Source organism: Dunckerocampus dactyliophorus, chromosome 11 (assembly GCF_027744805.1).
Source record: "Dunckerocampus dactyliophorus isolate RoL2022-P2 chromosome 11, RoL_Ddac_1.1, whole genome shotgun sequence".
Classification (NCBI taxonomy): domain Eukaryota; kingdom Metazoa; phylum Chordata; class Actinopteri; order Syngnathiformes; family Syngnathidae; genus Dunckerocampus; species Dunckerocampus dactyliophorus.
In genome coordinates, this window is record NC_072829.1 from 31,300,120 (window position 1) to 31,318,526 (window position 18,407).

The 18,407-nt window shown below is 43.4% G+C and overlaps 1 protein-coding gene across 3 annotated transcripts in view; it reads right to left on the reverse strand.

Moving 5' to 3' along the window:
• Positions 1–18,407, reverse strand: part of fat2 (FAT atypical cadherin 2) — a 117,469-nt gene that overhangs the window by 64,013 nt on the left and 35,049 nt on the right. For all 3 annotated transcript variants that reach the window (XM_054793106.1, XM_054793105.1, XM_054793107.1), the window contains exons 6-7: positions 18,183–18,390; positions 4,414–4,553 (exon numbers count right to left, since the gene is read on the reverse strand). In XM_054793106.1, the coding sequence (XP_054649081.1) occupies positions 4,414–4,553; positions 18,183–18,390 (348 nt within the window). The remainder of the gene's footprint in view (positions 1–4,413; positions 4,554–18,182; positions 18,391–18,407) is intronic.

Below are 18,407 nucleotides of genomic sequence, written 5' to 3' on the forward strand. Positions count from 1 at the left end.
TGCATGGTAAAACAGCAGTTATACTATGCAATGAAAATCTTATTCTGTTCATTCTCCCATGAAAAGAAAGAAAACACAAGAAAGAATAAGAACATAAGACGCATAAATACCAATAAATTAAGCAACAACAACAGAAGAGACATCAATACAAATAAATAAATAAATAAATAAATAAATAAATAAATAAAGTGCTATGAGTGTGTGCGTGTGTTGCGTGCGGCGTGTGTGAGTGCTTCGTTGAGAAGCCTGATGGCCTGTGGGTAAAAGCTGTTTGCCAGCCTTGTGGTCCTGGACTTCAAACTCCTGTAGCGTCTGCCTGACGGTAGGAGTGTGAATAATGAGTGTTGTGGATGTGTGCTGTCCTTGATGAGGTTGTGTGTTCTTCGTAGGACTCTAGTTTTATAAATGTCTTGCAGTGAGGGGAGGGCTGCCCCAACAATGTTCTGTGAGGTCTTGATCACCCGCTGGAGTGCCTTCCTATCACGTGTTGTACAGTTACCGTACCAAACAGTGATGGAGGCGGTAAGGACACTTTCCATAGTGCATCTGTAGAAGCAACTAAGGATTTTGGTGGACATGCCAAATTTCCTCAGTCTTCTCAGGAAGTACAGTCTCCTTTGGGACTTCTTCATAATTTGTTGGGTGTTGTGAGACCAGGTGAGGTCCTCGCTGATGTGTGTGCCAAGGAACTTGAAGGTGTTCACCCTCTCCACCTCAGTCTCATCAATAAACAGGGGTTTATGCGGCTCCTTTTCCCTTGTTCTTGGGTCGATGATCATCTCTTTAGTCTTATCTGTATTGAGAAGGAGATTGTTATCACGACACCAAGCTATGAGGTCCGCCACCTCTCTTCTGTATGATGTTTCAACACCACCAGTGATCAGGCCGATGACTGTAGTGTCATCCGCAAATTTAATGATGCTGGTGTTGTTGTGGGAGGCCACGCAATCGTAGGTGAAGAGCGTGTAGAGGAGCGGACTCAGCACACACCCCTGTGGGGTCCCAGTGCTCACAATTCTTGAGCTGGATGTGCGATTGTGGCCTCTGACTGACTGGGGCCTGCCTGTTAGAAAGTTAAACACCCAGTTACAGAGGGAGGGTGACAGGCCAAGTGTGATGAGCTTATTTGTGAGTTTGTGGGGGCTGACTGTGTTAAAAGCAGAGCTATAGTTTATAAATAGCATTCTGACATATGTGTCCTGGCCCTGTAGGTGAGAAAGGGCTGTGTGGATGGCAGTGTTGACTGCATCATCCGTGGACCGGTTCTGGCGATATGCAAACTGTAGAGGGTCCACAGTTGCCGGGATGCTCTTTTTGATCTTTTTGGGTCATGACTATTCTTTCAAAGCACTTCATAACAATAGGAGTGAGTGCTATAGGGCGATAGTCATTTAAGCAGGTCACGTTGCTCTTCTTGGGTACGGGCACTATGGTGGTGGACTTAAAGGAGGTCGGTACAGATGCTTGTGCAAGCGACAGGTTAAATATGTCAGCAAGCACATCAGCTAGCTCTGATGAGCAAACCCGAAGTGCACGGCCTGAGATGTTGTCTGGGCCTGCTGCTTTTCGTGGGTTTGTTTTGTTCAGAACCCTGCGCACATCAGCTGATGTCACCATGAGAGGTGAGTCCTGTGTGCTCCCCAAGTCCAGCCACCCTCTCTGCTCATCAGGAGTTTGGGTGTCAAAGCGGGCACAGAATTCATTCAACTCATCTGGAAGTGTGGTTTGGCTGGACGTGGCTACGCTACTCCGCTGTCGATAGTCTGTGATGTGCTGGAGCCCCGCCCACATGCGCCGAGGGTCTGAGGTGGAATAGTAGCCCTCCAGCTTCTGTCTGTACTGTCTTTTGGCCTCTCGCATGGACCTCCTCAGGTGATATCTGGCCTTTTTGTAGTCCTCAGCGGTGCCCATGACAAATGCAGTCGAACGAGCACGTAGTTTAGCCCTTACATCACAGTTCATCCACTTTTTTTGGTTAGGGTATTTTCTGTAATACTTGGTGGTGGTAACAGTCTCTATGCATGTGCTAATGTAGCCAGTAACAGCAGAAGCATATTCATCCAAATCAACAGTGCAATCTTCCCTCCCCGCTGCAGTTTTAAACACATCCCAGTTTGTGCAGCCAAAGCAGTCCTGAAGTACTTGATCAGTTTCTTCATTCCACACTTCATTCAACTGCTGTACTTACAGGGGGAGCTTGTTTAAGAAGTTGTCTGTAGGTTGGATAAAAGGAATATGGAGATGTGGTCGGCCTTTCCAAAGTGGGGTCTTTAATCTTGAATCTTGAATCTTGAATCTTGGAACAGCCTTCAAAGCACCTTTCATGTTGCTGTAGACTTGGTCCAGGATGTTATTTTCCCTTGTGGGAAAGCTCACATGCTGGTAATATTTAGGGAGGACAGTCCTGAGGTTACAGTGGTTGAAATCGCCAGATATAATGAATACAGCGTCCGGGTGTTTGGTCTCGTGTTTATCAATGATGTCATGCAGGAGGTCTAGTGCGTTAGCGGTGTTAGCTCGTGGTGGGATGTAAACAGCAGTTAAATACACAGCGCTAAACTCACGAGGTAAATAAAAAGGTCTGCATTTCACCATCAGCAGCTCAATGTCCTGCGAGCAGTGCTTTTCCATCGTCTGTACGTCTGTGCACCACCGTTTGTTTACGTAAACACAGACGCCGCCACCTCTGTGTTTACCAGACGCTAAAGTCCGATCTCCCCGGTAAGCAGCAAATGTTTCCAACTGGATCGCCGAGTCCGGTATATCCTCCGTCAGCCAGGTTTCTGTGAAGGTGAGGACACAGCATTCCCTGATCTCACGTTGAGCTGTAATCCTTGCTCTTAGTTCGTCCATTTTGTTTTCAAGAGAGCGGACGTTGGCGAGCAGCAGGCTTGGTAGCGGTGGCCTAGTTGCTCTAGCTTTTAGCCTAGCATGCAGGCCGGCCCACTTGCCTTGTTTACGCCTCGGATGCTTTGCTCGCCGGGTGTTCAGCTCACCAGGCCCGCAGGCTGTTGCGTTCTCCCGGCGCAGAAGAAAGGCAAAGTCTGAGAGGCTGAATGAAAGTTCATGGTAAACCCTGCCGATGTTCAAAAGTGTCTCTCTGTTGTAATGTATTGCGTGAGTGTGTTGAATGTCCAAAATGAACAAAAAAATAGCAAAAAATAGAAAATAACGGGAGAGTGTCACAGAGACGTCTGCCACGGAAGGCGCCATCTTTGATATAATGAACATGAATGTGTGACGTGCTTCCGCTACATATCAAGCAATTCAAGCTACATTTGTATGAGCTCCTGCTCTGCTGGCTGTCAACACGGGCTGCATTCCACCTGTGAATGTTATCCATGCTAAGGAAGAGCATCAACACGCTGATGTACGCCCCCGCTGCAGCGGGGGGCTGTCGTCTGAAGTCACACCACAATGGCGGCACCCGCAGTTTATACACATACAGGGGCTCCTCGCGCCCTCACATTTCACATTACAACACTTTTTGTTCCAACATTTCCAGCTACGGCACCTCGAGTTACAATGCCAAGTTACACCGTCTCGAGTTACAGCATTTTGAGCTATGCCGGTTATATTACGATGTTTTCAAGTTATGGTGGCTTGTGTTTCTAGTATTTCAACTTACAACATTCCGATTTATGGAATTTCAGTGTATGGAATTTGGCGTTATGGCGGTTTGTGTCATGATATTTTGAGTTGCGATGATTTGTTTTATGCCGTTTTGTGTTACTTCATGTTATGACATCTCGTATTACAACAGTTTGTGTTCTAGTGTTTCAAGTTGTGACGTTTCATGTTACAACATTTTCAAGTTATGGCAGCCTAAACCGAACCCAACTAAGGTCATTTAGACTTATGAAATTTGGAGTTACGGCGGCTCGTGTTATGGCATTTGGAGTTATGCTCATTTTGACTGATGGAATTTGGACCTATGGCGGATTGTGTCATGATACTTGGACTTGAAGCCCTGCTGTGGATGGCGTTTGTGGTTAGGACACTATCATAAATCATTCACACCGTGCAAAAATAAACACAAGCGGTTTTGGGCGAGTGGCGGAAGATTACATAGGCGCCAAAATACGTCATACTGAGCAAGGACAACGTCACTTTGTTTTTTAAGGCAGACTCTTGTGACTGCCAAAGACAAGGAAAGTGAAAAGTCAAATAAAAGGAGACATCAAAAGATGCTCAGAAGGTGAAGAAAAGCCAACTTTGCTAAAATGCCAATGTTGTGCTTGGTGTTATCCATCATGAAGGATAGAGATGGTGTCTGGGGACGTGTGAAAGGACCTGCTCCTATGAAATGGACAGAGATCAGCCAATCAGCAAGCAAGTTGTTCCGACTTACACTAAAGTTAGACTTAAGTAGACCGATGACCTCCTGTATGCCATATCCGCATGACCACTGACCTGCACGCTGGCGCTGTGGTGGCCGTCAGTGACCTGCACCGTCAGGTTGTAGTTGGAGCGGCGGGCGGCGTCCAAGCGGCGAGCGATGTAGATGGTTCCGGAGTTCCTCTGGATGTCAAAGTCTTTTTCCTCATCACCACCTGAGGGAGGAAGACAGGTGACATGTTCAGTGAAGCTATAAGGTGGAAGACCCTCAGTGACCTTTCACCCGGTATAGCTGTGGCCTTGCAAACACTACGATACGTTTTCAGGCAAAAATACACAAGAACTCTTTGACCGAAACGCTAGCCACACAAGCAACAACAATTAGAACAGGATTTGTTCCAGAAGAAGGATGTGCATCAATAAGGGTTGGATTCCGGGCCAAGGTTGCATCAGAACAGGCATCTGGTGCAAAAACCATTCATGCCACGAACTCACTGTAGCTCCCTCCCTCCCTCCCTCCCTCCCTCCATCCATCCATCCATCCATCCATCCATCCATCCATCCATCCAGCCAGCCAGCCAGCCATCCATCCATCCATCCATCCATCTTCTATGCCGCTTCTCCTCACTAGGGTTGCGGGGGTATGCTGGAGCCTATCCCAGCTGACTTTGGGTATGCTGGAACCTATCCCAGCTGACTTTGGGTATGCTGGGGCCTATCCCAGCTGACTTGGGGTGAGAGGCGGGGTACACCCTGGACTGCTGGCCAGCCAATCACAGGAACCAAACCCCCAAAATAGAAATCCATATTTGCATGTTTTTTCCCATACAGGCCCTCATTTCACTTGATGACATTTTGTTTCAAGTTACAGCATTTTTAGTTACATGCTGTGTTGCATCGTCTCAAGTTATGACATTTTGAGCTACGGTGGTTTGTATTATGATGTTTCAAGTTGCAATGTTTCGTGTTACTACATTTTTTAGTTATTTCTAGCATTTGTAGTTACGGTGGCTTGTATTTATAGTATTTTGAGTTACAACGTTCCGACTTATGGAAGTTGGAATTACAGCTGCTTGAGTTATGCCATTTCATGTTACAGCATCTGGAGTTACAACATTTTATGTTATGGCCATTTGTGTTATGTTATGATACGACATTTTGGGGCTATGGCGGCTTTTGTTGTAGTATTTCAAGTTACGATATTTAGACTTATGAACTTTCAAGTTATGGCGTTTTGAGTTGCCGGGGGTTGTTTTATGGCATTTGTCTTATAATATTTGAAGTTCAAACATTCAGACTTCTGAAATTCTGAGTGATGGTGAGTTGTGTTGCAATGTTTTGTGTTACGACGTTTATTGTTGCGGTTGCTTGTGTTGATAGTGTTCTGAGTTACATCTTTCCTATGTATGGAAATTGGACTTATGATATGTTGAATTACGCATCTGGAGTTACAACATTTTGCGATACGGCCGTTTGCGTTATGATGTTTCAAGTTTCAAGTACAGTCAAACTCCCACTAGAGGGAGTCTGCAAAAGTGGCCGCTATAGACAGGTGGCCTCTATAGACAGGTTGGCGTCCAGTTTGAATGTTGACCAGTAGAGGGAACAAAAGGAAAAAATTATAATAATAATGTTGACCAGTAGAGGGCACTGCGGACTGCGGATAAAAGTTGTACAGCACTACTAGGCTTGTTATTATCATGGTTCATGGTTTTAATCCTGAACATGCATGAGTCAAACAGTAGCACATCACATAGTACAATTCACAATTTTGCAAGTCCAAAAAGGAGTAGGAAGAAGCAAAGCTTATTTAATCCTACCCCTCATCAGTTTCACATCAGTTGCAATACATTTATTCACCTCTTGTTCTTCCAAGTGTACTTTGTAGGTCTACATGACAATGTAGTGCAATCATAGCCAAGGTTTTTACTTACTAAAAGGAAGCTAGAGGCTTAATAATAACTGATAGAATATATCCACCACCCACAGAACAAAGCTGTGCTAGTAATGTCTTACGCTTGTTTTTAATTTTTTACTTTTTATACGGCAGACAGCTTCAGTTCATCAGGAAGTGACGGGAAGTGACGGTGAGCGTCCCGAGCAGGAGAGCTAGGCTCAGTGCTAGCTGTGAGTTTGGAGAGAGTTGGGAAGTGTGTTTATGTTGGCGTGGATGTAAAGTCCTGCAGTGTTCTCCGCTGTTAATAAAGCCATTAAAGTGCATCGGCGACGTGAGTCTCTCCTTCCCCACAACAAGCGGCATTACAGTATTGACCAGTGCACACCAGGAAATAAGCGGTGTCATTTCTTACAGGCATTGGCTGGACAGCTATGTAGTGGGGCTTGTTTAACCTTTGCCTTGTGGGCAAGCAGGAAGGAGAGACGATGCTGAGAGATGTGTGTGTGTTCTGAGCTGCTGTCTGGTGGCCGCGTTCAATAAATAAAGTTGGCAGAAGCAACAGGAGAAGTTTCCTTCTTTGCTTCGGAGCTGAATAACACTGACAAGTTAACAGACTAGTAGCCAACGGAAAAGAAGACGGCTTTGTTTGTGTCGAATACAGAAGATGAGGACTTTGATGGATTTGTGGATGAGGATTGATGAAAAATAACGTGAGTACATTCTAAAATACTTCAATTAAGTACAACCCAACTCAGTTTTGCTCCCGCTGCCGCATGCATGCTAGCGTATGTTTTTTTTTTTTTATTGTAGCGTCGCTGGGAGCACGTCCTGTTCCCAGCCTACTTTGCGGTAATGTTTTGGTGCAAATGCTCTTAAAGTTCCATGTTTGACCAGGAAATAGCAAGCTCAAAAGAAGACGGCTTTTTCATGTGGAACAACTGACAGTTTGTGTGGATCTTGTGAATGATTGTGACTGAGCTAGGACTCAGTAATTAAAGTCTACACACGACGGCTTCATTGATTGAAAAATGAAACTTTTTCGTGCATGAAGCTTCTACTTGAGTCAGTAATTTGGCCGCTATATGCAGTCAGATATTGACCAAGGGAGACAAAATGGGTGGCCGCTGGCCGCGTTAGACAGGTGACTGCTATACACAGGGTCTATAACATGTACATTTGCTGCGGGGGATTTTTCAGTGGCTGCTATAGGCAGGTGGCCATTCTATAAAGGTGGCCGCTAAGAAAGGTTCGGCTGTATTTCAACTTACAACATTCCAAGTTACAACATTTTGACTTGCAGAATTTGAAGTTATGCCATTTCTAGTCATGGTGGCTTGTGTTACGGTATTCCAAGTTACAACATTCCCATTTGTGGAATTTTGAGTTAAACAGAGTTGTCAATATTTTGTGTTGCAAAGTTTTGTGCTTCGCTCTTCTGTGTTACGTCGCTCATGTTATGGCACCTTGAGTTGTGACATTTTTACATATATATACATTTATGCATAAATACATTTATTCTCAATGGGCCTCATTCACGAACATCTTCATAAAAGTCTTCTTAAGAACTGTACTTAAGAAGGCGCGGGTTGGAAACTGCACCTCATTCACGACACGTTCTTAAGTAGGGATAATCGTTCGCACCGGTGTTCTTAGGTTGATGAATGCCAACTGCGATGCCCGTGCATGTGAGCCCTAATTTGCAGAGGTCACCGCCTATTATTTCCTATATAAGGTAAAAAATGTGCTGTGCGCAACAGGCAGCTGGAGGCGGAGATGGCAACGCGCAAGGGCAAGACTGAGGAGCAGCTGGACAACAAACGAAAGAAAAACTTCAATTGTACTGAAATAGAGGTGCTTTTACAAGGAGTGAGCGAACACAAGACCACCTTATTTTCACGTGTATCCACCGGTCATCAGGCCATCCAAAAAGAGTCGGCATGGAGCACCATTGCAGGAAACATAAATGCCGTTTCCACGGAGAAACGCACCACCGCAAAGGTTAAAAAGAACTGTTTTGACTTAAAGACTCAAGACTCAAGAAAAAGATTGGACTGCACCGGAGGGATCTGGAGGAAACGGGAGGTGGGCCATCAATCAGAAACCAAACCATTTCGGAAACTCTAGAAATTATTTACACAATTATGATGGACAAATAAAGTAAAAATACATAGTTTGTGTGTGACAATGTATTTTTTCTGTGGTTACATTTAATTAGACGCTGCCTAATTAATACAGCAGCCCCGTGCTCTGGCTCAAGACGTGGCTGGGGGCGCATGTCGTTATCTGGGGGTGCTACGTGCGCAATAGGCACACCACGTTTCATTGCGATGTTATTCTGATGATCCTGCACACCTGCAAGAACAGAGAGGGAAGCCTGAAGCGGGACATCAAATATTGGTGGCTTTCAGCAAATAAATCTAATGGTCCCTTTACATTCTCTCTCTGCGCAGCGCACGTCCAGCCAGCCTTTTTTTTTTGATGAATTGGGATTTGAATATATATTTATCGATGGAGTATATTTTAGTTGTTTTGATGATAAATAATTGTTGGGATATTTTATTTGCACTACATTTTTTGGGATCAGGTTGCAAAATCCATCATGAGGGCGATTGCGCATTGAAAGTGCAAGCTTTGCTTGTGCGTAAGAGTCCTCCTGAGCGTTCGTAGAATTTGTTCTCAGATCTAAGTCAGTCAACTGTCAGTTAAGAACACGTTTCGTGAATGCCAAAAATCTTCGTAAGAAGGCTTTAAGAACACATTTGTGCGTAAGAACGTTTCGTGAATGAGGCCCAATGTATTTATATATATATATATATATATATAGAGAGAGAGAGAGAGAGAGAGAGAGAGAGAGAGAGAGAGAGAGAGAAATGATTCATATCTGATTATTGAGAATAAATGTATTTATTGCATTCTCACATGTTTATAATGATGAAATTGTGAATTGCTGCTATTCATGAATGAATGAATTCTGAATGAAAGGAAAGTATCTTTGTGTACATAATGTGTGTAGTTTATACAGGATGTGTGCGCACGATGTGTCCATTCTGCAGATTAGCAGCCTCAGGGAGCCAACGCGTTGGCACGGCGACACAGCAGAAGCCTTCGGACGCTTTCTGCTGAGACGCTTCTCAAAATGAAAAGTGACCCCTGAGCCGGTGCAAATGTTCACGCCTGCAGCCGTGTTCAACACGTTCTCCCTCCCTCAGTGCGTGTTTCATTCATCACTTTGACCGCCAGTTTGTTTGTTTTCTCCTGCAAACATTTGTCTTTTCCCTCCTCCCGCTCTTCCTCTCCGCCTCCTTTTTTTTTTAACCACCTCCTGCAGGTCTTTTTGAACCTCACGCCTGCTCGTCCAGATGGTGTTTATGAAGATGTCTGCCTTGGACAACATGCACTATTGGACACACTCAGATTGTCTAGCGTAGAGTCTCCACATGCACTGGCACAAACACACACTGTCGATGTTTCCCGATCAATAAGCCACCGAGTCCACTTCTGTCAGTTACGCCTTAACGAATGAAGCCAAAGGCTGCAGTCTCGCAGGCCACGCTGGTCCCTTTAATTGATTTAGATTCACTCTCGGCATCGACTTCCTGTTGGGCGCACATCAGGAAGCCTTTCAGCGAAAGAGGCATCGCTTGCGGAGGAAGGCCGACAAAAAATGACGACAAAAACGAGTTCCAAGACCAAAACCACTGCTGAACAAAAATCTTTTTTGCCAGAAGACATCTTGATGATCCCCAAGACCTTCAGGAAAATACTCTGCGGTCTGACAAGACAAAAGTTTAACTTTTTGGAAGGTTTGTGTCCTTAAAAGTAATGCTGCATTTCATCATAGCAAGAGTAAAATATGGTGGTGGTAGTGTAATGTCTGGGGCTGTTTCGCTGTGATAAATGGAAGCATGAATTCTGCTGAAGGAGAATGTCCGGCTATCTGTCAGTGACCTCAAACTGAAAGCAACTTGGGTTCTGCAGCAGGACAATGATCCAAAACACACCAGCAAGTCCACCTCTGAATGGCTGAAGACTTTGGAGTGGTCTAGTCCAAGTCCTGACCTGAATCCTATTAAGATGCTGTGGCATGACCTTCAAAAGGAAAAGTCTCCAATGTGGCTGAATGACAACAATCCTGCTAAATTCCTCCCCAGCGCTGGAAGAGACTCATTGCAAGTTGATTGCAGTTGTTGCTGCTAAGGGGGGCCCAACCATTATACCATTTATATTTTGACTTTATTTTTGTAAAATTACAGCTGTTTTTTTCAATTTCTGCTGCTGTTGTCTTTTTTTTTTTCATTTCCAAACTATTCCAACTTTTTGTGGTAAATTTTCTTCAGCCTAATTTTCCAAATATTACAACTTGATTTGTTGTTTTGTTTTTTTCTCATAATATGTTTTTTTTCTTGAATATTTCATGTTTATGCTACTAAAATGATGACTTTCTATTCCCATAAGGTTGTAATGTTGTTTTTTTCAGCCTAATTTTCCAAAAAGGGCAATTGTGTTTTGTTTGTTTATCAAAATCTTACGACTTATTATATTACGACTAATATTTTTCTTGAATATTTCAACTATATGCTAAAAAATGACACCATTTTTCCTCCTAATATTCCACGTATGTAGACATTTTGTTATGTATATATAGACATTTGTTTGGTTAGAATACTTCATTGTCGTAATATTTTTACTTTATTCTTGTAAAATTAAAGCTGTTTTTTCCTATTCTGCTGTTGCTTTTTTTTTTCATTTTTATTTCAACTTTCTCTTTCAACTTTCTTGTGATAAATTTTCTTCTAACCACAACCCATTATGACTTTATTCCCATAATATTTTATTCCTTTAAAAATAACGTCTTTTTTTAATCTCAACGTTGTGCTGCCAAAACGATGTCATTTTCTAACATTATTCTCGTAAAATGACGCCTTTTTCTCGTCATATTTTGACTTGTCAAAATACTGCAGATTTTTCCCTGTTTGCTGTTGTTGTTTTGTTGTAGTTTTCTTGCAAAATTCTATTTTTAGAAAGGCAAAACTTTGGACACCCCTGTTTTACAGAAGTAGGTGTTTTTCCATTAAAAAGCTATGCTGGATGAAAAGCGTTGCTGGGCCACAAGGTCTCGCTCGCTGCAGGTGCTGAGCCTCCTTCCTGTACCGTTCACCCAGTTTGACAGCAAACATGGCATCCACCCACAGGGAGCGCAGGCTGCCCGGTGTGGCCCGCATTCCATTTCCTGCTTCTCAGTTTGCGGTGCTGCTGCGTTGTCTGAACGAGTGGAAGCATCTGAGGAAGTCTGCATTTGTCTCCAGGAGTTATCGTGCGGCCGTAAAGAGCGGCGATAAACATCTGCTTGTGATGCTGGAGAGGAGCGAGGCGGAGCGTCGTGAAGAAGAATAGTCCATCATATCAGCATGAGCGTGGAGTCCACTGACACAACACCACTGGGATTCGCTGCAGTGATAAGAAGCAGTGCAGAAACTGCTCCAATCAAAAAACTAGTTTAAAGGAAGAGAAAACGAGGAGCATCCCAGGCTCGTCTTTTCTTTTAATGACGCTGTGGCATTCGAGGACCGCATGAAGGAAAACGAACTAAAAGTTCCCTCGGATGACATCACAACATATCATAGCGATCATCAGATACCATGAACGTGTGAAAAGATGAAGAAACCATAAAAGAAGCTCTGGCTTTTATTTCCCGGTGCATAGAAAATGCCATGAATTCATTCAACTTGAGACCGTGTGTCCTCATAGTGGAGGACATGAGACATACCTCCTGATTTCTTCTTTTTTTTGCATGTTTGTTACACTTCAATGTGTCAGATCATCAAACAGATGCAAATATTAGTCAATGACAACACAACTCAACACGTTATGCACTTTTTAAATGATGCTTTTTATTATTAAGGGAGAAAAACTCCAAAGCTACATGTCCCTGTGTGAAGAAGTGATGCCCCCTGAAGCTAATAAGTGGTTGGGCCCCCCTTAGCAGCAACAACTGCAATCAACTTTGCAATGAGTCTCTTCCAGCGCTGGGGAGGAATTTAGCAGAATTGTTGTCATTCAGCCACATTGGAGGCTTTTCCTTTTTAAGGTCATGCCACAGCATCTCAATAGGATTCAGGTCAGGACTTGGACTAGACCACTCCAAAGTCTTCAGCCAATCAGAGGTGGTGTGTTTTGGATCATTGTCCTGCTGCAGAACCCAAGTTGCTTTCAGCTTGAGGTCACCAACATTCTCCTTCAGCAGAATTCAGGCTTCCATTTATCACAGCAAAACAGCCCCAGACCACTACACTACCACCACCATATTTTACTATTGCTACGATGAAATGCAGCGTTACTTTACGCCAAATGTAACACACACCTTCCAAAAAGTTCAACTTTTGAGTATTTTCCCAAAGGTCTTGGGGATCATCAAGATGTTTTCTGGCAAAATTGAGACAAGCCTTAATGTTGTTTTTGTTCAGCAGTGGTTTTGGTCTTGGAATTCTGCCATGCAGGTTGTTTTTGCCCAGCGTCTTTCTTATGGTGGAGTCATGAACGCTGACCTTAACTGAGGCAAGTGAGGCCTGCAGGTCTTTGGATGTTGTTGTGGGGTCTTTTGTGACCTCTCGGATGAGACGTTGATACACTGTTGGGGTCATTTTGGTTGGCCGGCCACTCATGGGAAGGTTCACCACTGTTCCGTGTTTTGGCCATTTGTGGATAATGGCTCTCACTGTGGTTGGCTGGAGTCTTTTCACACAGGGCCATGTAGCTTTGGATTTTTTTTCTCTCTTAATATTAAAAAGTTTCATTTAAAAACTGCATTTTGCCTTCAGTTGTGTAAGCGAGCGGAGCGTTTAGACTTTTGTATTATTTTGAGGCTTTGAGTTTGATTTCTATGATGAATCGTGTGGGTTAGGGTTAGCAACCTCCCAGCCGCTCGACGTTTCTAACAGAGAAACTCTTTTGTTACTCACAGGAACGTCAGCTGCAAACAAAGAGGAAGCGTCGCAAAGGACGGTCTGTGACGTCGTGCAACAAAAGAGACGGGAAGCGTGGGTCTCCTGGGGAATGGCGAGGAGGTGCGCCGTGTTCTTGCTATGAAGCGGACTTGGCAAACAAAGAGAGGCGGCCTGAGCGCACGCTGCCTCTCACGGCGTGAAGCGGCAACGCGTGGCTCGATGCCTTTCACGCTCCCAAAGTCAGAAAGTGAATTTCCGCATCAACCACAAAACTTTGGACTCTTTCAGAGCTCCTTCTCATGCGGCGTTCGCTGAAAATCCAAAGCGCGGGCGCGTCGGCAGGGCAGGGAGAAAGTAAAAGACGGCGAGCAAAGGCCGGTCATCCCGCCTGTGGCCATCTGGCAGGCGATGAGAGGCGGAATGCTGCTGATTTATCCTCACTGATAGAGAACACCCTGCTGACATCGCGACCCCCTTCTCCTGCTCCTCCTCATCCATCACACTGGAAGCACTTAGGACCATATCATCACATATCATAACACTCATCCATCACTCTTGTCCACCAACACTTTTTTCATAGCTTTTTGCCATATTTTTTCCTGATCGATATCAGTTGTGTCAATACTGATACCGGTAACATTTGTCAATACAGTTTTTTAATACTGATGACTTTTTTGGCATTTATTTTCCACATCAATGACTTTTTGGGTATGTTTTTCCATACAGATACTGATTACGTTTTTGATACCAATTACTTTTTTGGAAGTTTTTTGTTAATACCAATACCGATTAGGTTTTTTTGGCTTTTTTTTCACAATACAGATTACATTTTGGCATTTTTGTAATACATATGACTTTTTTGGCTTTATATTTTAAAATCGATATCAATTACTGTCATTTTATTGGCATTTTTTTTCAATAGAAATACTGATTATTTTTTGGGGATATTTTTTTCTATATGGATGATATTTTGGGTATTTTTTTATACCCATACTGATTACTTTTTTTTTTTTTTTTTACAATTTTTTTGATACCAATTACTTTTTTGACGTATTTTTTCAACACTGATACTAATTATTTTTTGCGATTTTTTCCAGTATTGCTATGATTCATTTTTTGCCTTTTTTTGGATACAAATGAATTTTATGCCATATTTTTTTAAACCGACATCAATTACATTTTTTAATTTTTAATGTTTTTTAATATCAATACCTACTACTTTTTTTTGTTTTTTTTAGACCGATACCGATGACTTTTAGGCAATTTTTTTTTCGCACTTAGGACCATATGATTACATATACCAGTCATCTACCACTTTGGTGCCTTTTAATTTTTTTTGCATTTTTTATACTAATTACCAAATTTTTTTTTTTTTCAATACGGATTACATTTTTGCCAGTTTTTTTCAACATTGATGACATTTTTGATATTTTTTCCATTACCGATGCTGAGTATTTTTTTTTATTTTTTATTTGATACGAAATTGTTTGGCATATTTTTTTCAATATTGATACCAATGACTTTTTTGTCATTTTTATACCATTACCAAGACTTTTTGGCATATTTTTATAGACCAATACTGATGACTTTTTTGGCTTTTTTTCCATACCAGTACCAAAGAGGTGTTTTTTCCACAGTTAGGACAAATCATCACATATTATAGCAGTCATCTATCACTCTTGCCTCCCATACAGAATGGAGGGGGCGTGTCTTTGCTTCTAATATCGATACATGCAAGATGACACTCATTGGCATCATTCTCACGAAGGTGTATTTACCAACAGTTTCCACAGAGGAAAAGGCTTCTTGAGACGTCATCTGTACTTCTGTGAAGAAGGTGTCGGACGTTTCGTTCCTCATCCGAAGAGCTTCGTCAGCGAACTAACAAGTGCTGGTACAACAAGTGCTTCACAGAAGTACAGATGACGTCTCAAGAAGCCTTTCCCTCGATGGACAACTCCTGTACGACTGAGAGCCTACACAGACGCATTGCTACCAACGTTGGGAGAGACATCCTTCTGCTGGTACGTAGCTTAGAAAAGGCCACTCTTAAATTAGCAGATTTAAGGAACCACCTTAGATTCAATCTTAGATGCAGGCAGAGTAGGTTAATCCCCAAATGCATGAGGCAAGCGTCCCTTGAGCAAGGACACTTGGCAAGGAAAATGCAACTAAACTACATCAGAAAAATACAGAATTTGAGAATTAGGAGACTTAACGTAGAGATAAGAAATAAACAGTCTGAAGTAGAAACCTTCTATCAGAGATTGCAAACCAAGCTTACGCACGAAACCTATCAGGAGGTTTGTGAATTTACTAAATCGGGTTATATGAAGCACCATAGCAAAACTAAAGAAAGGCATAAGGGAAAATTCCAGAAACTTCTATTGGAAAATCGACCACAGCTTGTCGTAAACACTAAGGAGGGGGGGAATCAGACCAATACTAAAGAAAATTGGATCAAAAATCTGTCAGACAGAAGCCTCTCGGAGACAGAGAAGGCAGTATTAACCAAGGGTCTCAACTTCTCAGTGACTCCTAAAACGATACCCACAGTCGACTATATCACAGCAGATGAATCGGCCATCAATAACCAAACAATAACCTTTCTAGAACAGAGGCAGGGGACCTTCGTCTGAGAATATCGGCCCTTCTCAGTAGTGCTAAACCACCACCGTCCAATATCACGGTAGGTGAGAGGAAAGCATTAGCGGCTCTGCAGAAAGATGAGAGCATCACCATCTTACCAGCTGATAAGGGCAGATGCACAGTGGTTCTCAACACATTGGACTATGAAGAAAAAATAACAAGTCTAATTAGTGATGCCAACACATATGAGCAACTTAAAAGGGACCCATCCAGTAGGTATAAGAAAGAAATCATAGACTGTCTCCAAAAGGTAGAGAAGGAAGAACTAATTGACAGATAGATGTATCATAGGTTATACCCTGGGGAGGCTATACCATGTATCTATGGCCTTCCAAAAATTCACAAGGAAGGGTTTCCCCTCAGACCCATTGTCTGTAGCATTGACTCTACCACGTACAATGTAGCAAAATATGTAAAAACAGTCTTATCCCCATTGGTAGGCAACACTGATCATCATATAGAGAACACAAAAGGGTTTGTGGCGAGTATCAAAGACCTCAGATTGGAGCCAGAGGAAACGTTGGTGTCTTATGATGTGACTTCACTTTTCACATCTGTCCCCACCTCAGCAGCAGTCTCGGTGGTGAGGAAGAGACTGCTCGAGGACTCAACTCTGCATCGGAGAACAAAACTTAGTGCTGACCACATCTGCCAATTATTGGAAATTTGCCTTAACACTACATATTTTCAGTTTAGAGGGAAATTTTACAGACAAATTCATGGTTGTGCTGTGGGCTCACCAGTCTCACCCATAGTGGCGAATCTGTACATGGAAGAGATGGAGAAACAGGCTCTCACATCCTTCTCAGGGACACAACCAAGGCACTGGTTTAGATACGTGGATGACACCTTGGTCATAATCAAAAAACAAGAAATTCAGTCTTTCACAGATCACATCAATGCGGTGGACACCAATATCAAATTTACTCGTGAGGACGCTAAAGAGAACCAACTAGCCTTCTTAGACTGCAAGGTAATTATAGGAGAGGACAGACAGCTTCTTACAGAGGTCTTTAGAAAGGTCACACACACTGACCAATACCTGCTTTTTGAATCAAACCATCCACTACAACATAAACTAGGGGTTATTAGGACCCTCCAACATAGAGCGGAATAAATACCAACTAGTGCTGAGGGAAGGAAAAAGGAGTCCAGAGAGCGCTCTCAACCTGTGGGTACCCGCGGTGGGCTTTTAACTAATGTCAAAAGAAGAGAGTAGGGAAAGAAACCCAAAAGCCCACAGAAGCAAAAAGGAGAGGAGTGGTAGTCCCTTATGTAGCTGGGGTCTCCGAAAAACTCCTGAGGATCTTATGGCAACACAAAATTCCTACCTATTTCAAACCAGTAAATAATGAGTGCATCCTAAAGACAAGGCTCCAAACCAAAAACAGAGCAATGTGGTCTATTCCATCCACTGTAAAGATGAGGAATGCAAAGAGCACTACATTGGGGAAACTAAGCAAATGCTCCAAAAAGGCTTTATCAACATCGCAGGGACAATTCTAGTGGACCTCAATCAGCAGTACATCTACACCTTAAAGCAACCAATCACTGTTTTGAGGACAGCGAGGTAAAGATTTTGGCCAAAGAAAACAGATGGTTTGAAAGAGGAGTAAAGGAAGCTATTTTTGTCAAACAACAGAACCCATCATTGAATCGGAATGGTGGTTTGAGGTTTAATTTGGACCGTGTGTTCAGCAGGTTACTGAGACCAAAACCCACAGCTCTTAGTCTTGCAAATGAGGTGGAGCCAGGGCCGAGCCAGAACAATAGATGCTAACGAGCCAGTATCAGAGTCGTTCATACCCAACTACAGGGAGCTACACTTCCCTTTGATCGGAGGTGCTAATGGCAGGAGAGGATTAGACCACAACTCCGCCCAGGTTTAGTGTAAGGAACCAATAGGAGGAAGGTGTTGGCACACCAATTCCACCCACTCTTACTGTATTTAAGGCCTAGGCTACCAGCACTTGTTAGTTCGCTGACGAAGCTCTTCGGATGAGGAGCGAAACGTCCGACACCTTCTTCACAGAAGTACAGATGACGTCTCAAGAAGCCTTTCCCTCGATGGACAACTCCTGTACGACTGAGAGCCTACACAGAAACACTTTCCACAGTCGACCTGCAACCTGTGGCCATCGCCACCAAGATCAGCAAGAAATGAACAAGGTGGCGAAGCAGGAAGTAAGGAGCAAACTTTCCTCCATGCCCGAACACCCCAGCCAATGAATGAGGTGATAAGCATGTGGAGGACTTGTTTTGGAGACAATAAAAGGCATGAAGAGCACAGAGTGACAAGGGAGGAGCTGGTTGTTGATGTCAAGGGAGTTGGGAGCACAGTCAGCAAGCCTCACCTGTGATGTGGAACCACCGCAGCCGATACGTGTCCGTCATGATGATGCCCACCATGTGCGTGACGGGCTCCGTCTCCATGACGGCGAAGGTAAACTGGGGCTCCTCAAAGGTGATGGGGTCCGCGGAGGGAGGCGGGGGCTCCACCCACTCGATGTCCAGCCTGGCTGTAGATGACTGGGAGGGGCTGCCCTGATCCGTAGCTTTTATCTGGAAGGCCACAGACG